Source organism: Phragmites australis, chromosome 1 (assembly GCF_958298935.1).
Source record: "Phragmites australis chromosome 1, lpPhrAust1.1, whole genome shotgun sequence".
Classification (NCBI taxonomy): Eukaryota; Viridiplantae; Streptophyta; class Magnoliopsida; order Poales; family Poaceae; genus Phragmites; species Phragmites australis.
The window spans coordinates 16461299-16482756 of record NC_084921.1 but is presented as its reverse complement, the minus strand read 5'-3'; the positions used below and the strand labels follow the sequence as shown (position 1 = coordinate 16482756).

Below are 21458 nucleotides of genomic sequence, written 5' to 3'. Positions count from 1 at the left end.
TTATGTTACAACTGTACGGCCATGACCCATCAGAAAGTTTACTGGTTTTCTGTGTAACTACTCTTTGGAATGCATAAACTCTATTCTTGTAACCTGCCACAATTATTCACAAAAGAATTGCTTTAGTTAATAATTCATGCTAGTCAACTCACACATGCAAAGAGACGAAAAACAAGAATTGCATTGGGACACAAAGTCACAGAAAGATGAAAGTAAAAACTTGGAAGACTGCACTCTTTACCACATACATACAGCACTGAAGCATTTAGAAGGAACACAAACTATATGATCTGTTGAACTAGCTAATACTATAAATAATCAAGAAAGAGACAAAAGCAAGGTCCGAAGGACTGTCGAGAAACAATACTTATAGCACAACACAATATTATAACTGCAGTGTTAGACATATTATAACTGATCTTAATTGCATAATGCAATTGATTTGATTTAATTTTTTCATGTTTGCAATTGTACTGCTTAACCATGTGCAACTGCACTGCTTGATAATATTGCAACTGTATTGTTAGACATGTTGTAACTGTAGTGTTCAATATGTTGTAACTAAAGTGTCTACCATGTTGTAATTAGTCGACACTCAATAATACAATTCACTATATTGTAACTGTAGTGTTCTTCATATTGTAACTGGAGTATCTACCATATTGTAACTATGGTATGTAACTCTGTTACGATCCTAAAATTTCAGCAAAATATAGCCTTCATGGATCTCATTTTGTTAAGCACATTTTTTCCAACAATATGCTTCAAACGGATCATAAATTGGATCTGTGGATCGAGAGATACTGGTTTTTAAAAATTTGAATCAACAAAAGTTTTACCGGTGAGGTGGGATGATGGGTGACGTGGCGCGTTGTTTGGTTAGCTCATTTGTTTGTACACGTTGGAGACTAGGGGCACGTGGGTGGCTCGGTTGGTCAGGCAGCACGCACGTGGGTGGCTCGACCGGGGCGCGTGCGGTGCAGAGCGAGGCTATTCTGCGCATAACTTTGCCGTGTATATATATATATGTCTATATATATATGTCTATATATATATATATATATTGTAATTGATTATAACTTGTTAGCTTCTCATGTTGCAATTATGTACTTTTGGACACGTGGTTGTAATTAGTTTACCTTTAAGTTGAAACTGGGGTATGCGTTGTGATAAACTATAGTATATCTAGACGTGGAATAGACTTGTCGTGTATATATATGTGTGTCTGTGTGTTAATTAATAGAGAGAGAATAGTGGGAGTGACGCTATTGAAAACAAATCAACATATGGGTACATTAGTCAATTGCATAATTATCATCTCTTTCAAGAATTCGACTCCAGCCAGTTAATTAAACGATTGCACAAAGTGATTTTAATTAATCAGAGAAATATTGTTAAGGAGAAACTGGAACCGAATTCGAAATCGGAATTCAACCAAATAGTAATTCTGATTTATAGGCATGGCATAGGTAGGCATGATCGAGCTATTGTGCTGTGCCAGCCAATATGCCGAGGCTTCGGTCTCATCGGATTTATCGAGCCTTGGGGTCGGCGTGCAGAGCTTGGGGTCGGCCTGATGCACGATCGACCTGATGGACCAAGAGAGGCACAGCTAGCCCGTTTAGGAATGAAATATATCAAAAAGTTGGAAAAAAATTAAAAAATCATAAATAAATCAAAAAATATAAAAATTGAAAAATCATGGAAAGATCTTCGACACTTAATTGGATGTAAATAATAAGGTTTATTAATGATAAGGAAAAATGTATAGTTTGTGCGTTTTTGTACTTTTATCATTTTTTACTCAAATGGTAAAAAACGGCTAGTTGTTTAATTTAACAGGCTAAACGGGTAATGCCTTGCACATTAGGCACAATCTGTGACCCTTGGGGTGCAGCCTGACCTTGCGGGCTGATCATGTCTCATGGGTTGTGCTCATGCCTGGGCTGCGCCTTGCCAGCCCTCTTCTATTAGGTTATGCTCGTGCTGGTCCACCGTGTCAGGGTGGTGGTCCAGCATGGCCTAAGGCTTCGCACCATGTTGGTCCAAATGAAATAGATATTAGATTATACCGTGTCTAAACTATGTCTACAATATTGTATTTGGGGCTAACCTATTTGACATGGGCCATTTGGATAACGCTACTCATAACCCATTTGATCACTATCGCCATGCACCGAACAAGCCTCGATCCCATGCGAATACAGTAAAGGCAAAAAGAAAGACAGCCGCGCGCCCGAGCTTCGCTAGCGATTCCTCTTGCTCTCTTCACATCCAGCGGCTTCGGTGTCCTCACCGATGTCGGGTGGCAAGGGGGACCTGATTCTCTCTGAGTGATATGTAGATAGTTAGCTAGTTGTTTAACTACTAGTTCCAGGGTTTGCTCGCTGTCCATCTTCGGCGGTGGAGCTTCAGGCTCCTTATGGCGGCTTCGTTTGCGACTAAAGGTGCGTATGAGAATATATTTCCTCCCAGCTTCTTCATTGAGGATCTCAGCTCTGATGTCCTGGCCATCATTTCGAGCGTTGGTGGTTACAATGTCCTCTCCGGCAAAGTTGGTGAGTGGTATATATGCCTTTCGTAGCCCAAGCTCTTCTCTAAGGCTACTATATTTTATATCCCTATGATGGACTTGTTTTTCTATGTCACTGGCTAGATTTCTCATCTACAATAGTGCCACGAATTGTTTCTGGGTTGTCGGTGTTACCTACTAGTGTTTGGCAACACCTGAATCCTTTTGGGCTGACGTTCCTGCCACCAGAGGGAATGATGGCGGAGATTGTAACCTACCAAGAAGTGAAGCAGGTTGCTAATGTGCGTTCAACGGTTTCTGGCATGCGGCTTTTAATGGTTATTGGACCTTCTTCTCCAACTTGGTATAAGTGGCTGGTTTCTTCGACGGTCTCTTTCTGGTGACCGACTTGCTTTCAATGTATTTTTGCTTTCTTTTTTGTTGTTGTTGATTTGGCCCTCACAGGGTTTGTCTGCTCTAATGTACTGATCCTTATATTAGCAATATAGGCCTTCAAGCCACTTTCCTAAAAAAAATAGTCGTGCACTCGGTTTTTTAATGATCACCGTGCACCCGTGCCCGAGAGATTTGCATATTTACCATTTTTAATATGGAGTGACAGTCAATTTACCACATAGATCTAGTTGTATAGATTCAGGTTGAACCATACGTTAGTCTCAACAGATAATTAGTATTTATTAAAAGTGGCAAATCTGTAATTTTTTCTGCCCAGCTTCGTCCGGAAGGGAGACGAGCGGTGAATGCTGCGCCTCTAGTCTGACTCGGTGGAGTTGGTCGAGCCAGACCAGCTCACTCGCCCCGGCCAAGGCCATGTCTAACCCTGCACAAACCGATTCAGTCCAGCATTCCTCGAGGGGTCCACAGCACAGGCCTTCCGTCACACGAAATTCGGCCTCTGCTCCTCCGATCCAGGCCTCGCCGCCGGCGATGGTCTGCTCGCCGGAGACGGGCGCAGTGTGCCCAGACTGCCTGGAGCGGCGCGTCCTCTCGGACCTCGCCGGCTCTGGCCTCTCCTTCGTCCACGGCCTCTCCGACTCCCCTCTCCCCTTCGCCTCCTCCGCCGTCGTTCAGGTCCGCCTCGACTCCATCTCTCGATTTCTGGGTGCTCTCTCCGGTCGCAAAGCGAGCTGATGCCTTCCTCTTTAGTTCGCGCGGCGTGCTGTCGCGAGGCGGCATTTAGTTGGCTTCGACAACTCTCCCTAAAACCCTTGTTTAGTTTGGTTTGGTCCATGTGCTCGTGGAAGAGCTATTGGTTGTAGTTTGGGCATAATGCTTGTTTCCTCTTCGATGCAGATGGCATCTGACGGAGCCGAGGAAAGTAATGGCAGGTAAGGCTAAGCATTTTTGGCTTACTTAGTTTTTGCCTTTTCATGTGGAGATATTTGGATATTGTTGCAATATGTGTCGATATCATTATGAAAAAATTGTATCATTCGACTGTAGCTGTGTTACCTGTGTATAACGTTACATTGTTATGAGGTCACAACATAGTATGAAAGATAAGCTCAACACTTTAGACCATTTATGATCATATCAATACAAGGAGTTAATCTCCAACTGAGCTGTAGCTGATAATTTTTTATCAGTTATCCTATCAATGCCATTTGAAACTTCTTATTTAAATTTTGAATATTATAGAAGAACATGCGAAGATTTTATGGCGTGACATTTGGAATACAGTTGTGTAGTAGACATCCCAGTTTGACAGCTATAAAATGTATGACAGACTGACAGTTCTTTAAACATGACTTGCAAGAAATTCTGATTCATAAAAAGCATCCAAATCAATCATGTGAGCAATTTTCTTATTTTTCCATATAGCAAATTACCCATCCATAAAACAAAACCATAGCAAATGCTGGTAAAGCTCCGTTCAAAAAAATGCCGGTAAAGCATTTGAACCTCTATGCTGTGTGTGTTTATCAGAGTTACTTGCATTCAGGTTCATTGAAATCTGTCCCTTTTCCATCTTAGTGCAGTTTTCTTTTTCATCTCCTTTGCCCTAATCCTTACTCAGAAGTGGTGCTGTATATGTTGCAGGCAGCATACCTCCGGTTTTGTGTTAGTGGGACTACATGGTGGTAAAGCGTCTTTTGGTAGTAAACAATGGTAATTTTCTTTTCAAGGAATCTTTATTTCCAAAAGGCTCCCAAATTGATGTATCAACATATACAAAATTCAACACATTTTCATCCCCTACAGTGACAACAAGTCCTTGGAGAATGGCATTCATATAGATCCTCCGGCAGAGCAAAGCATATATAATGATGATAACCGATATACTGAGCAAGCAGGTTCGTCTTCTGGCAAAGAATGCACTGAAGATGATAAAAGTCCCTCTGGCTTCTGTAAGCAGCAAATGGTCATAGGCACAATTACCATGTTAATTCCTGTTCATTATCTCAGCATAGGCCACAATTCAGAGGTTAGAGAGCTCATCACAAGTTACCTGAACTTGTCAACTGAACAGAATGTGATTAATTCGTTAAATCTGTTGTCTGAAAACAAAATTAGTGGAAGTGCTGGTTTAGATTTCCTCAGTTTTGTTGGATTTTCAGCATTCGATGACTTACATACTTCTGGCTGTGTGAGGCATCCCAACATCTTACCAGTTTTAGGTGTTCTAGAAACATCTGATTCTTACTACTTGTTGCATCCAAAGGCTCCATACACTTTGGAAAATATCATGCACTACAGTTCAGAGGCATTCTGCTCAGATTGGCATATTAGATTTCTCATGTACCAGATAATATCTGCTTTGGCATACCTTCATGATTTAGGAGTTCATCATGGCAATCTAAGACCATCAAACATCTTGATATCAGATTCCTTATGGCCTTACCTGAGTGTAAGTGATACCTGTCCTGTAAAACACAATTTGGGCTTTGCCGATCCTAAATGTTCAGCTAATTTATGCTGTTCTATGGAGGACTGTTCTTCAAAAGCCATCTATGCTGGTTTCAAACTGCAATCATCCTTGGATTGGCAATCTCACTTTAAGAAATGGTGGGCAGGTGAATTGAGTAATTATGAATACCTTCTTGTCTTGAACAAGTTAGCTGGTAGAAGGTGGGGTGATCCAGCTTTTCACACAGTGATGCCTTGGGTAATAGATTTCACAGTGATGCCTGATGAAAGTTCTGATAATGGTTGGAGGGACCTGACCAAAAGTAAGTGGCGGTTGGCAAAGGGTGATGAACAGTTGGATTTTACATATTCATCATCTGAGGTTCCGCATCATGTTTCTGATGAGTGTCTCTCAGAGCTAGCTGTCTGCAGTTACAAAGCAAGGAGGTTACCTAAGACCATCTTGAGGTCAGCTGTGCGTTCCGTCTATGAGCCCAATGAATACCCATCTAGTATGCAAAGGCTTTACCAATGGACTCCTGATGAATGCATTCCAGAATTTTATAGTGATCCTCGGATTTTCGTTTCTCTTCATTCTGAAATGAGTGATTTGGCTTTGCCTTCCTGGGCGACATCCGCAGAGGATTTCATTTGTCTGCACAGGGATGCTTTAGAGGGTGATCGAGTCTCGCAACAACTGCATCATTGGATCGACATAACTTTTGGCTATAAACTTAGTGGGGAGGCATCTGTTGAAGCCAAAAATGTCATGTTGCCTCCTAGTGATCCATCAAGGCCGAAATCAATCGGGCGACGTCAGCTTTTTACGAGGCCTCATCCTAAGCGCCTTGTTAGCACACCTCACGCAGTCTACCACAACAAAATGGAGTCTTGTTCTAGATGCTGTGTGGGACGAAGGAATGCAACAACTGATGCAGTGTTAAATAGCTGTGGTTCTCCAAATATGCTTTCAGAAATTGACTGTTTGGAAGAATTTGAGCAATCAACTTTGTTTGCAGAGCTTGAACACCATTTGAATCCAATATATGATTATGCTGACACTTCAACTTGTAGCTCTTCAGCAAAATATACTAATAACCAAATTGCAGATCAGATCTTGCAACCTGACAGTGTATTGCCAGTGGCACCTGATTTTGATTTTAGTTCCTTTCTTGAATGCTTTGAGTCTGATGATGGTCCCCCTATGGGTTATCAAGAACTGATGCTCTGGAATCAAGGGTCTTATTCAGCTAATGAGCGACATGCAAATGATGTATTTTCTATTGGGTGCATGCTGGCAGAAATCTATCTTCACAGACCACTTTTTGATACTGCCTTGCTAGCTGCATACAAAGAAAATGGCATAATGCCAGGAGCACTTCAACAATTGCCTTCTCATGTCACACTTCTTGTTGAGTCATGCATCCAGAGGGAGTGGAAAAGGTAACTTCAGCAACGACATCTGATGTTTCTAGTTTCTATCCCACCACTCTGGTCATCTGGTGATGTTTTTCTTGAATTTAAAAGACAAACTGTTACATTGATATGAATGTTGTCTTTTTATTGCAGGAGGCCATCAGCAAAGCACCTTTTTGAGTCACCATACTTTCCTCCATCAGTTCGATCTGCTTATATGTTTCTTGCTCCTCTTCAAGTTTTGTGTACATCTAGGGAGCGCATTAAGTATGTTGCTAAGCTTGCTAGTGAAGGGGCACTTAAAGCTATGGGAGAATTTGCTGCTGAAATGTGTGCACCTTACTGCCTATCTCTTGTTTCATCATCTTTGTCAGATGTTGACACTGAGTCGGCCTTGGCTCTGCTTAAAGAATTTCTAAACTGCTTGAGTATCCAAGCAACTAAGGAGCTCGTTCTGCACATAATACAGAAGATCTTACAGGCCAGTTAAGATATATCAGTAGGAAATATATCCACATGTAGTTTTTTCTTGATTTCAAAGTTTTTATCTATGGAACACATGGTTCTAAATAGCTCGCTATAACTATTTTGGAGCCCTGCCGCGAAAACCGTAAATAGCTGGCTATAACTTTTTTAGGACCCTGCCACGAAGCTGGGAAAACCACAATAAATAACCTTGATGGAGCACTACTTTCTTCTTTCTGATGGGCCTTATCTTCTGGTGGTTGCTACAGGCAGCAGAATATTCGCACCTGAAGGTTGCCCTCCTTCAAGACTCTTTTGTTCGAGAGTTGTGGAAGAAATTGGGAAAACAAACTTATATTGAGAAGGTACATCCTCTGGTGATCACAAACTTATACAATTCACCTAACAAGATTACTGCCTCTGCTGCATCCACTGTTCTGATCGGCTCAAGTGACGAACTAGGAATACCAATAACTGTTCATCAGGCAAGTCTAAGTGGAAACTTTTATTAGTGTACCACCCTAATACCATGCATCACTGATTGGAGTCTCCACTTTCTGCAGACAGTTGTACCACTAATTAACTGTTTCGGCAAAGGTTTATGTGTCGATGGAATCGATACTTTGGTCAGGATTGGTAACCTGCTAATGCTTTCTTGTTATGTTGAAACTGTTTGTTCTGTGATCACTGCTTGATGTTATTCATTATAGGTGGACTTCTTGGAGAAAGTTTTACTGTCAAGCAAATCCTTCCCTTGCTTAGGAATGTTATATTCTCATGTATCGATTCATCAAAGATGAGTAAGTCCGAGCCACAGCACAGTTGGAATTCTTTTGCTCTGATAGATAGCTTATCTGCCTTGGAAGGCCTTGTGTCAGTTCTTCCAGTCAAAGCTGTTCTTAATGAGCTTCTTCAGGTATTTCACTGGCAAAAACTATGTTTAGCAAATGAATATAACAAGGGGGTGAAAATGGATAAAATTTGCATCGGGTTGAAGCTGAACCAAACTGGAATCCATATTTTCAAAGCTAAGTTCACATCAAATTCAGATAGCACTTGACTTTAAGCATAACTTCAATGATTACCAGATCCCAGTAAGATTTTACTTAGCTTTGATTACTATCTATTGATAGAATTGCTACTTTGTTTTGTTGTAGAAATCAATACGGAATAAGGAATTCACAATTTAAATCAATGCATTACAGGATTCCAATGAATTTGAACAAAATATCCCATCATTAATGTATATCTAAACTCGGCCTAGCAAATGCATCATATTTGGTAGTGTTTGCTGGTATCATCTATTTTGTTATCAAATCCTGGTATCGATTTAGATACTGATGATGTGGCTTGACTTGTAAATAACTTGTAAATACCAATATTGACTGGAACATCTTGCTGCCATATTTGGCATATTAGTCAAGGAAAATTCATTTGTGCCCAGGTTCCTCTTCTAAATATGTAATATTTTTTAATCGTATCCATTTTCACCCTTAATTGTGTAGTATTTATGTATTCATTCCCCATTGTACTTCTACCACATTTACAGGACCAAGTCTGTCTTCATATAAAGGTTCTTATGCAGATTCATTTGGATCTTCGTGTGATTCAGGCAATAACTCCTCTTGACATTACTATCCCCTTAGTAGTTCTCCTTAGTCTCTTCCATTAGTATCACTTGTACAACTGATTTTTTTTGCCATCAAAACTGCTTTGTAATAATTAGGTGGCCACCACTGCACTTGTTGACCTTTGTCAACGAATTGGACCAGAGAATACTTCAACATATGTTTTGCCACAACTAAAGGAGCTTTTTGCTGAACTGGCCTTTTCTCATGAGTCAGCTGGCCTTAGCCTTCCTAAAAAAGGATTAAAAATTTCTGAAGGAAACAAAAGCGAGCCAATTAAACTGGAATCTAGAATTGATCTTGTGTAAGTGCTAACTAGAAAGAATTTTTCTTTGTTTTAATATAATTAGTTTTATACGTTCGATGTATTTTCTTATTGAGGTAAACTATTGTAGGTTGTTTCTGTATCCTTTCTTGGCATCACTTGTTGGGATAGAGAAGCTTCGGGAGTATTGCTCAACATGGTTTCTATTGGAGAAAGCTCTTCAAAGGTTGTATAATTGGAAGGTACGTAAGGCTATGCTCTTTCTTGTGCTGCCAATTGTTGAGATGAGATTCTTATTGAGCTCTTTTTCCTTCTTATTTTTGTCCATCTGCGCTTTATAGTGGGAGCCTTTCGGTGACTGTTCTAAGAATGCTGAAAATTTAAAAGGTCAAAGGTTTCGGCCTGGCAACTATATCTCATCAGAGTTTGTTCCAACCAAGCTGCTTTTCAATGGGGTAGGTCAGTCCGTGCCACAATCTGAAATAGCTCAAAGTGATTGGAATGGTGCAGCTTCTAAGCTAGGATCTAAGTTTGAGCATGAGGCATCTAGTGACAATTCCTTTACTTCAAGTTCTGGAAATCAGCCATGGTTTTGGTTCCCCAGCCCTGATAGTAGTTGGGGGGCTCCAGATTTTCTTGGACGTAGTGGTGGTGTGAGGGATGAACTTCCCTGGAAGATCAAAGCTTCAGTCCTTTACTCAGCCCGTGCTCACCCCGGGGCTCTGCATTCATTAGCAGTCCATGATGATGAGTGCACAGTTTTTACTGGAGGAGTTGGCCCTGGTTTTAAAGGAAGTATCCAGAGGTGGGAATTGCCAAACATGAACTGCACGTCTGGGTATTATGGGCATGAAGAGGTCAGTTGTTTTACTGTGTTAAATGTTAATAAGACCTTTTTCTCTCTTGGTATATGATTGTGCTTTTTCTGAGCTTACTGTAAACATTGTGTACCAATGTTTAGTTTATTGTCTGAAGTGTGGTCTGTTTTTGCAAAGTTATTGCTCCCTTAAGGAATATAATATCAATAATGTATAAAGATTATATTATGTCCGGACAAAATAGGATGCACAAAGATCAAGTGTGCATACTGTGGAAAAAAAGACTATCCCCTAGAAGTTAGAACTAATTATGTGTACTCATTAGATGCATATGGCACTAGGAGAAAAATTAGCTTCATAGCAATTTCTTACTGGGATTCATATAAGTACTTAGATTTCACTGGGATTCATAATATAAGTACTTAGATTTCACAAGGTAGCACTGTGCAACAGGGATTAAAGTCTTGGACCGGAGCTTCCTGAAAAACTTGCATTCAAAATTTTGACAAAAAAAACGTCGAATTTTTGCAAAGTAGGCATGAAAAACGGAGGATTTGAAATGTAAATAGCAACTTTGGGAAGAGAGCAAAAACAAAAGTTGGCCTTGGGGTGTTGAAGATTATCTTTGTTGTTACAATGCAGATGACTTGAATTGTTTCTTCTTGTCCTCAACTAAATCTCCATCGTACCCAAGAGATGGAGAAGTTAAAGTTTAAGACAATATGTGATCAGCTATTGCTGTGCAAAACATCAAAACTGTAATGTATATATTTTCAATAATGTTCGAAAATGTCACATGTTACATCTTTTACAAACTTATGACTTATCTTCTTATGTGATAGAGATTTTGACTAGTGCTTTGGCCTGACATATCATATATTAGATTGCTTGCACTCTCTTTCATTTGTTTTATGTTTGAACTCATTGTCCTACCGCCCTACTCTTTGTAACTTCTTGTGAATGATGTTATGTTTAAATTTTTTATTTCTTATCAACTCTTTTACGTAGGTTGTCAATTCCATCTGCATCCTGTCGATTACTGGAAGAGTGGCTTCTTGTGATGGCACTATTCATATATGGAATGGACAAACAGGAAAGCTCATTGCAGCTCATGCCGAGTCATCTACAAACTTTCCACTACAAACTGCATCTATTGAGCAGGCAAACATGCTTAGTCAGGATGCACTCTCAGGTGGAATATTGTCAAATGCATTTCGTGGTAGTTTGTATACCGCTATGCATTATATGGAATCTGAAGGTAGACTTGTTGCTGGTATGGGAAATGGTTCGATCAGGTATTCATCTTGCATCATCGATTTGTTTGATTTGATTATGCTCTATAAATATATCTTGAGAAAAATATCTTTCATTTGGTCCTATTCTTTGATTGGGGAATACATGTATGGCCAGAAGCACATGGTCTGTTGCCATGCTGCAAAGCCATAGCAAAATAGGTAGACAATTTTCTTTAATCAACTTGGTAGTAATTATGCAATATGAGTTTGGAAGCCTTGTATATTTGTTTTTCTTGAAGTATTAGCGGTACAAAATTGAGAACATGTTTCTTTCTCTCCACATCTCATTGTTATTTCACTCTATTTCTACCGGAGTACCCCAAATTTGTCTGCTAATTATGGGGTTGCACATTGGTTGAGCTCATGCAGATTTATTGACATTTCTCGGGATCAGAAGCTACATTTATGGAAGAGTGATTCGGCTGAAATATCTTTCTCATCACTTGTGTCAGCTATTTGCTCATGTGGCTCAGACAAGCTTAGAAAAGGAAGCTCAGTGGCTTCATCATCCTGGATAGCAGCAGGTCTAAGTTCTGGATACTGTCGATTGCTTGATGAGCGTAGTGGGAACATCATTGCAGTTTGGCGAGCACACGATGGACACATTACAAAGGTACGCCAAATCGCCCCTAGCCCTCAACCACAAAATGTAACAAGGAAACCTTGATGATTTCACCATTTTCTGATCTGATATTGTTTTCTTCCCATTTATGCATAAAGCTGGCAGCGCCGGATGATCACTTAATTGTATCAAGCTCACTTGACAGGACTCTTCGAGTGTGGGACCTCAGAGGGTATTATTCTGTTAATACAATAACTTGTTTATGCTATTTACCTATTTTGATAAAACTTTTTTATTTTCTAATGTATACGGGCATTGAGACAGATTCATGTGCAAGAATATTTTCTTCTACTATTTCGTTTTCTGGAATAATTCTTGCTAAATATCTCCAGTTTGTACCTTAGTAACACTGGTTATTGGTAAAATCATTGCATTAAATGCACAAATTAGGAACTAAGCCTAGCTTAGTTGGTGGAAGGAGTGGGTGTACACCCCCACCGTCCTCTTCAACTCGAATTTAGGTGCCTATTTCTTCTTTTATGTCTGGATATGTATTACTTGTATATCTTATGGCTTACAAGTTTTTTTTTATCTTTGAATTTGCACAAAATTCTTAAAGTTTTTTTGCTGAAAAATGTGATAGGAATCTTGCAACCCAGTCTACCATTTTCAGAAGCCACTCAGATGGCATCTCCAACTTTTCTGTCTGGGGTCAGGATGTGCTATCAATTTCAAGAAACAAAATTGCACTTACTTCCCTGTCGAAGCCAGCAAGTGAGGTAAGACTTACCCTTTTCACAACCCGCCACTGTTTAATCTCTCCAAAAAATTTCTACTTCCAACAGCAGTGTACCTCCATGTAGCAATTTGACATATGCTATGAGTTGGAGTTCCATTTGGCTCCCATGAGAGTAATTGTTCAGCTTAAACTTCCATGCAGATTGGACATCAGCAGCTTGTACTTCAGAACTTGTATTCGGCTGACAGAGGAATGAAACACAAAAACCTTTCTGTTCTTTCGACTATTGCTGTGCTTCCTTTGTCAAGATTGTTCCTGGTTGGAACTGAAGATGGATTTCTCAAAATCTGCCACTAGGTGCTTCTAGTACTGGTAATCGTCTATCCACTGTGCTGAGTTAAATTTTTGGTGGTTTCTCTCTCCCTTGTGTCGAGTTGAATTTTGTAGGGGTGCCTGCTCATATTTTGTTTTTCATTTTGCCAGCAGCCACTGTAGAGTACTAGAGTATATTCATATTGTACAGGATACACTATGTGTAAATTTTATCTTTTGAGTAAAAGCTCAAATTTTGTTTATCTTCCCTCTTGAAAGAGCGTGTCTCCTTATATAGTTCGCTTGATGGTCTAATGATGTTCATACTTCATTGCTTTGTTTTTAGTACTTCTCGAAATCGGTACGCACGCTTCTTCCCTTTTGATAAAAGTCTAATAAAAGTGGAAGTATAAACAGATCAAATAGTTGCATAAGGCCACTCCGCTCCACCTGGCTTATTTCTTAGACATTAAGGGCTCTTTGGAACGTTGGAATTGAAAAACACTAAGAATAAGAAAAGCGAATTGGGTAGGAGTGCAGTTGGAAAATTGAGGAAATTTTCCAAGGTAGTCATTTGGATAAGGCGTAGGAAAAACACCGGAATTGTTAGCGAGGAAGTTTTAAGTCGAACAACATCTCTCTCTTAATTAAAGTCTATTTTGAACAAAATCATCAATTAAGTAATCAATAGCATGCATTTGTTCATTTCATCAAACTAGAAAGCCACTGATTCCACCGACTTGTGGGCTAGCAAATAGTACATGGGAATTGAAATACACAAGACCATCGTCATTAAACAAAACCATTCTCATTTTTCTTGCCGGCACTCATCCACTCGCTCCGACGCTCATTTTTGGACCGTTCATTCCTATCCACTCACGACGAGCTCCAGCGAGCTGCGACGGTGGCGAGCTCAAGCGGCGCGGCGCGGGCGAGCTGCGGCAACGGTGGCGAGCTGCAGCAGGGACGAGCTGCGGCGGCGGCGAGCTCGAGCGGTGGTGGGTGGCGGCGCGGCGAGCTCTGTGCTTTTCGTTTTTGCCAGTTCTTTGTTCCTGTTCTTCTTGCCCAGTGGCTAATGAGGATGATGATGATCGATTTTGCCCTGTTCTTCTCTGTTCTCTGGTTCTTCAGCGCTAATGACGACCTACTGCCTCGTTCCTACGCGAGCCGGCCAAAAAAAATGAGGTCGGGGTGTATGTTTTGATTCCTGTGTATTTCCTCCAAAATCACCTCCGAAGGAAATTTTCCTTCACTTCTCCTGTGAGGCGTTCCTACAAACCAAACGGTGCTACAGTGACTGAATCCATGGGAATTGAAATCCTATGTTTTTCCTCCTATTTTCCTCCGTTCCAAAAGACCACTAAATGATCATGCCGCATAAGGATTTTTATCATATGGTATGTCATTAAAGAAGAGAGTTAGTGTCTTCTACAAGACATAAACTAAGCATAAAATTCAACACAAGAAATAAGTTAAGAAATGCATTATGGTGGTCAATATTCGTGCTCATGTGTTCATAAAACGAAACAAATATAATATGAATCAATAGAAAAATAGATGTGGCATATTTTGTAAAATATGGAAAGAAGCTTTGCATTGGAGAGTGAATTTGTAAAAAGGATTCATGTGAGACTGAAGGAGATAAATACTCCCTCCGATTGTAAATATAGGTCGTTTTAAATTTATACACAAGGATTAAGAAAGTAGATTAAATGATCTTGTTGCCCTTCATTTATTCTGCATTGAAAAAGATAACTCATTTATTTGTGAGAATAGTAGTATTTATTAAATAAGAGTAAGACGAGAACAAAAGAGAAAAAAAATACATAAGAAGTTCGAAAATGACTTATATTTAGAGAATAGTTGAGAAAACTAAAACGATCTACATTTGCGAATAGAGGGAGTACTTGCATTGAGAGTTGCTTAATATTAGAAGTTAATGTTCCAAATGTATCTGTACATATTTGATCGGTTTAAGAATTTACTTCACCTCGAATTAGGCCAAAATTTTTGGTTCCCCAGTTATGGCATCAGAATGGCTAGAAAACAAATATGGTGCTAATGCTGACATATCATTAACATTTTTTCTTTTAAATTAGTTGCTATCCAAATTCTCTCAGACCGAACCTGATCAACGCTACTGAGATTTGATGACTGGAATTTGCAATCTCTCTTTGTTCGAGAACTTTCTTTGTCTATTGAGACTTACTGTAGTACTCCCGTATTGCCTGTCTTGTTCTCCTGGCACAATGCCTGTCGATTTTCCATTGGCTCGTTGTTCTGCCACGAAGAATTGGACGCCTTGAATTCTAACATTTTCTGCCCTTTGATTCGCTGCAACTATATTTGTTCTTAAATAGATTTATTTAAAAAATTTAATTTAGTTTTAAATAGATGTTATTTTAGGTTTTCAAGCGGGTGTTTTATTAGAGTGTCTATATTAAAGACTATTAGAAAGTGAACTTTTAATTTAATAAGTGTGATGGATTGATAGGTTATATGCTACTCATTAAATATATGAGAAATTGAGAGAGTTAAACATGTCATATATGGAAAAATTTATTATAACCTTATTTTGTGTGTGAAAGATTAAAATGATATTTAAAAGAGAACCGAGAGTAGGTTATTTCTTAGCTTATTTTTTTAACTTTTACTCCCCTTCGATTCTAGTACTGAAAATGATCATGGTAGGTTAAATGTGGGTAGTTGGATGGCGGTGGGTAAAAGTAAATTGGTGCGTGCTGTCTGTAACTGCCTGGTATGAATGCTCGTTTACTGCGCTCTGAAACCTCATTTTCTCCTCTCCTTACGTGCCTCGATATCTGCACCCAATACGCTGTTCATACAGCATGAAATTGCTGTACTGCTAATCCCTGCGTGGAGTCATTTTTATGTTGGTCAAGTCTTGGCTTTTTTCGTTTTATTAAGACAACCGCACTGTTTGGGTGAGGGGTAAGAGGAGCTACATGGCCCATCTGTGTCCTCTGTTGCCAGTGTAGTTACTGTCACTGATATGTGGGTCTTTCTGCAAAGAAACATTGATTGGACCCACCTTTCAGTCAGGCCAAACATGCCCTGCCCGGCCTGCTCTTGCTTCAGTACTGTACTTCACAGTGCACTACGCTACCAGCTCTCGGCACTAGAGCTTATAAATGAGGGTGCTGAGCAGCCAGTTCTTGGACAGCCAATCCGAGCCTGTGCATTCGGTGAGCAAGGAGCTCAGGAGCTGTAGCCATGGAGAGGAGAAGCAGCGGTGCTAGCGCGAGCGTCGTCGTCGTCCTGCTCGCCTCCTTCCTCGCGGGGTGCCATGGCGCGCGCGACGTCCCCGCCGAGCCGGAGAAGCCTCTCCGGCCCCAGAACGTGTTCGGGTTCGGCGGCTTCTATCCCGGCCCGTCCATCAACTGGGTCTTCCCGGGCCCCAACGGCGTCACCCCGCAGGTCGGCTTCGGCGGGATGCCGGGGGGCTCCACCGCCTTCCCGGGCGTCGGCGGTCGTGGTGGTGTCTCGCCGTTCACCCCCGGCGGCGGCGGCGTGGTTGGCATCCACGGTGCTGGTGCTAGTGCTGGTGCTGGTGGCGCGGCGAAGAAGCCGTGACAGGCGGGCGACCGGGCGCCTGTGTTGGTGGGTTGGGGAGCCGTGAAGTTGGGTAGAGCTTCCTGAGTGTGCTGTTGTGAAGGAGTTGGCGGTGGTACAAGCTTGTTTGTGGTTTGCTCTGGTTGTGGTCACTTGTTGTGTGCTGGTTATCAGTGCTTGGTATCCTGTGTCTGTACCTGTGTGTGAAGGACTTCCTCTGTCTCTATGTGCGTGTTGTGCTTAAGGATGGCAGGATTCAGGAAAGATCCCCACTGGGTGTGGTTATGTTCTCGTTCCTTTTTGTTGTCCTTTCAGATCTATCATTATATGTTCTGCCCTTTTGTCTATGTTAGTATGGATGATTGGTACTGTTCGAGGATGAATTTCTCAAACGGGGATTCTGAGAGATCTTTTGAGATTCGATCGAGGAATGATTTTGAATCTATCTTGTACGTGAATTTAATGCGAGTATGTGAGATGTAGGTGGAACGGGATAATCGGCTGCTAGTAGGAGTAAATATTCGAGGGGTTTTAGACAGGTTTGGTTCGTACGGAATGTAATACTCTACTCCTGTATGTATGCTATTAATGCTCTGAGAATATCTTTTTTTATCTCTCGTGTTACAAGGTTTTTTATCTAAGTCTAGAGTTTCTTCTTCTTTGATCCGTCAAAGCTTGTACTTCAGCTCGTCCGGACTTGTTCAGCTTCTAAAACTTTTCTGCTTTGGCTTATTTTTTCTTTTCTCCGAGGTGCACCCCTTTTTATCCCGTCGGGGGAGGCCTGGCGTGCCCAGAAAAGAGGGCACGAGTCCCCATGAGTCATAAATAGAAAGCAACTATCATAGGAATGCAGTTTGATGTTACGAGGGTTGAAACTGCGCCCTTGGTCGGTTCTGTTGCCTATTACGTCACCTTTTAGCGGGCGCAGCAGGGGCGCCCACCGAGCAGTCGCCGAGCAACCCCGCGTGCCCGTCCGGTCAGAGCAAGTCTGACACAGCAGGACGGCAGGCGATATGCCACGAGCCCAGCGACGATATCCCAAGCCGCGCAAGATGATGTGCGATGGGACTCGTCGCATTAAATGTCCCCACGCCTTCCTGCCAGGCGGTGGCAGGGACTAACAACAGGCGTGGGGGGGGGGGGGAGTGATTGGAAGTGACAGGCCACGCTCCCTCTTAAATGCAGCATTGAGCCTCTCACCAATTGACACCTCACCGCTGAGCCCTTGTGGGGTCCACCGTTAAGGGGCTTCTCAGGTCCTCGGGGTACTCTGGGTACTCGGGGACTACTATTCCTAGCCCCGAGCGCCCTCTCCCGGATACATCTCTTCTCGGTCCTCGGGGAACTCCGAGTGCTCTAGGGCTACTGTTCATGACTCCGAGCGCCCTATCCCGAGACGGTGCCTTCTCGGGTCCTCGGGGAACTACGGGTACTCTGGGACCACTGTTCATGGCCCCGAGCGCTCTCTCCCGGAACTACCTTTTCGGGTCCTCAGGGAACTCGGGTACTCGGGGACCACTGTTCATGGCCCCGAGCGCCCTCTCCCGGAACTGCTTTCTCGGGTCATCAGGGAACTTGGGTACTCGGGAACCACTGTTTATGACCCCGAGCGCCCCTCCCGGAACTAGATCTTCTCGGGCCTCGGGGAGATAGTCCCCGAGGAAAGGTGCCACGTGACATTCTGCTGTCCTGACCTCGTGACTCAGGAACCTCTAGTTTCCATATCACCGACAGGTACATAACCTATTCTTCAGCAATTTATAGGTACAACTTTTTTGCGATTTTAGGAGTACGCAGTGGTGTCTCGCCGTTATGCCTCTAATCAACTTTTTTAGAGGTATAGTCCCATCGACTAGTAGTATTATTATTTAGGTCTGGTTGTTTGGATTTTTGTTTTTTATTTTTCTGAAAATCTATGTTTTTAGTTTTTAAAGAATGTTTTAAATTTTAGCGGTTGGTTTATATAATAATATTTAAATTTTTAGTATATAAAAAATTAGAAAAGTTAAGTTTTTTAGTTTTTAGTTTATTTTCTAAGAAGCATGTTTTTTATTTCAGCAATTTTGTTTGAAGTTATTTTTTAGCAATTCCGTTTGTCTGGCCTCCTAGTTTCAGGGAAGCTATAAGTAGAAGTAAAAAAAAAAAAATACATGTTAGTTGTTTGGGTCTTTTTTTTGACTTCTAACTTAAAAAAACTATTTTTGTTTTTTTAAAAATTTGTTTTTAGATTTTATCTATTTCTATTATAAATTTTTAACTTCTCAGCACATAAAAATAAAAAAAAGCCTTTTAAGCCCCACCTTCTACTTCATTTCTTTATAAGTATGTTTTTAGCTTCTTCAAAAAATATTTTTTAACAACTTGTTTATTTAGACTTTTAGATCTAAGAAGCCGAAGTCTAAGAACATACTATTAGGGACTATTTGTTTGGACTTCTGTTTTTTTTAATTGTGTTTTTGGCATGTTTGAAAAGTTATTTTTGAAAATAGGCTGTTGACTTTTATAATAAATTTTTGATTTCTCGGTATATAACTTCTTAGAAAATTCTATTTGTTTTGACTTTTAATTTCTGTAGCAGTAGCAGCGGATAAAGAAGCAGAAAACAAACCGACCTTAGTGCGCTAGAGTAAGCTTACAGTGTGTGAGTTTTTTTATTTTTATATTTTTTCGAGTTTAAATTTAAATAAATAGATTCCCGGCAAAAAGATTTGCAAAAATAGGCGCCCACCGCCCTCTCAGAGGGCTGCAACCCTCTCAGAGGGCGGGTACGGTGCTAACCGCCCCCTGAGAGGGCGGTAGGCCTAACCGCCCCCTCAGAGGGCGGCAAGAGGGGCTAACCGCCCCCTGAGAGGGCGATTAGGCCCTTGGGGGGCGGTTAGGGGCTTTTTTCATGTGAAATTAATTTTTTTCCATTTTATCCTATAAAAATGTATTATTTTTGTAATTGAAGAAAAAAAAAGAAGGGGTGTAAGGAAATTAAGAAATTAAATTTGGAGTAGGTTATGTAATAACGGGAGAAAAAAATCAGTAATTAGTAGTTGCAGCATTTTACGTGGGTATGGGGTGCGAACGAGGACAAACATAGTATTAAACACATGGTGAAAACATTACAATACACTGTAACCGCGACGACACGATGAGGAAACAAAGGTGGCATATACGGTTCGCACTAAGACCTTATTAGTGCGCCGATCTTAATCATAACATGCCTTAGGGAAGGAAAGTATGTCGGGTTACATTAGGTAGTCTCTACTGCGTGCATCTAGGACACTTTCCCTTTCGGAGGGCATCGGGACCTGCCGCCTTAGCACGGCGGGCTCTCTCCCGCTTCCGTTCCCTCTCAGCCTCTCGAGCCTGAGCCACGGTACGGTCGTGCGCCGCCTTCCTCATGCGCTCTTCTTCCTCCCGCTTGAGACGAAGTTCCTCTTGCTGTTGCTCGTACTCCTGACGTGTGTACGCTTCCCTTCTCCACCTCATGTTCATGTCGACCCACAGCTTCTGTGAGTCATTTTGCTCATTGTTAAGCCACTGAATAAAATCACAGAGCGGTGGAGGGGACTGAACAAATGGAACAAGATGAGCGGTTAGTAAAAGAGGGTGCGTAATCAGAAGAGATGAGGCGGACATCTGTTACCGTACCGGTCGATAACCAGTTGTTGCATTGCGAGGCTTGTCATACTCGTAGTTGGCACACATGAAGAAGCGTAGTCCATAGGTGTATGAGATGTCCTGCGACTCGCGGAGCTTACAAAGGTCACCACAGAAGCACATTGGTGGTTCGAGACCTTCAGGTACGGTAGTTCCCCAATGTTCCTTTGGTGGGCTCGATGAAGCTGAGGAAGACATTGCACTTGAGAGATATGAGAAATGAGCGATGCTTCTCCGTAAGGAGGTTTGGCTACTTATAGTTGGGGGAGGCAGGAGCATTGGATTCGCTCTTAAAGAAAGGAATTAGGGCAGGGGCGTAGCTGGCGGGAGGAGCATCGGATTCCATCTTGAAGAATGTGACAGTTTTGTCGTTGCCCATGGTCAGAGATTCCACGTTTATTGGTACCCGTGTTGTTATTTACTGATTTGAAAAAGCTAGGTAGTGTTGTCACATCTTGTTTAAAGCCTGCGGCAGGAGGCATGTGTTGTCAAGTCATGGTTAAAGTTTAGTGGTGTGGTCACTTGTTCATTGAACGTGTCTGAATATGAAATGCATTTACGAAATGCTAAGTCGACCATACAAAGTGAACGTGTCTTAATACATATGAGCACATCACGAAGCGAATACGCATATATTAGTTACAAAAAATGTAAAATGCTACTCATGCCTCCCTCGTTGCCGTCGTCCGTGCGCCCTATCGTGGTCCCGATGCCGCTCGTTAACCCTCACGTGACCTCTGAAGTAGGTGAGGGGGTCAGATGGGCCGACGTGTCTGGTAGGCCTAGTAGGGACCACCGGTGTCGAGGGCTCGTCGTGCGTGGGCTGGGTCCGAAGCGGTGCACTGGAAACCTGGGACCGCTGAAGGACGTCGTAGTCAGGTGTGCCCCCGAAGAAGTCACGGACGATGTCGTATGCGGTGTCGGGGCCAGCCTCATCCTCCTGACTAGGGTAGGAGGACTGTGAAGGCTCGGCAGGCGTCCATGTGTACTGGCTGGAGGGGCCTGTGAACAAATAATCACGTTAGATACGAACAATATGGTATTGAAAGTAGTAGTAAAAAATGTATAATTGTACCTGCGTGGTACGACGGTGCAGCAGAAGAAGGCCACGCTGACGTGCCGTAGTACGTTGCAAGGGGGGTAGGGTGTGGGGCCGCCGAAGATGGACCGGCCTCATCACCGAAGTAATCTGAGCACAGTTGTAACTTATTTTGCTGAAAGTACTAGAAATTAGGAAGAAGGGTTCCCGGAGTACCTGACTGTGGACGTACAGGGCTCAATCTGTGAGGCTGCGTCGAGACTTGTGCAGACGGACCTAATGAATGTTTAATAACAATAAGTACATGATATTGATCAA

The 21458-nt window shown here is 41.9% G+C and overlaps 2 protein-coding genes across 2 annotated transcripts; both read left to right on the top strand.

Moving 5' to 3' along the window:
• The first annotated feature begins 3359 nt into the window (after positions 1–3359).
• Positions 3360–13143, top strand: LOC133911437 (protein GFS12). The gene is made up of 17 exons (XM_062353680.1): positions 3360–3604; positions 3827–3861; positions 4574–4642; positions 4736–6823; positions 6950–7277; positions 7531–7746; positions 7825–7897; positions 7972–8177; positions 8811–8873; positions 8988–9193; positions 9285–9396; positions 9496–10011; positions 10981–11267; positions 11637–11880; positions 11988–12061; positions 12473–12608; positions 12770–13143. Exons 1-17 carry the CDS (start codon positions 3461–3463, stop codon positions 12923–12925), a joined length of 4953 nt encoding a protein of 1650 aa, XP_062209664.1. The 5' UTR covers positions 3360–3460; the 3' UTR covers positions 12926–13143.
• Positions 13144–16080: 2937 nt separating this feature from the next.
• LOC133888102 (uncharacterized) lies at positions 16081–16750 on the top strand. Its single transcript, XM_062328225.1, has one exon. It carries the CDS (start codon positions 16115–16117, stop codon positions 16472–16474), a length of 360 nt encoding a protein of 119 aa, XP_062184209.1. The 5' UTR covers positions 16081–16114; the 3' UTR covers positions 16475–16750.
• Positions 16751–21458: the final 4708 nt, after the last annotated feature.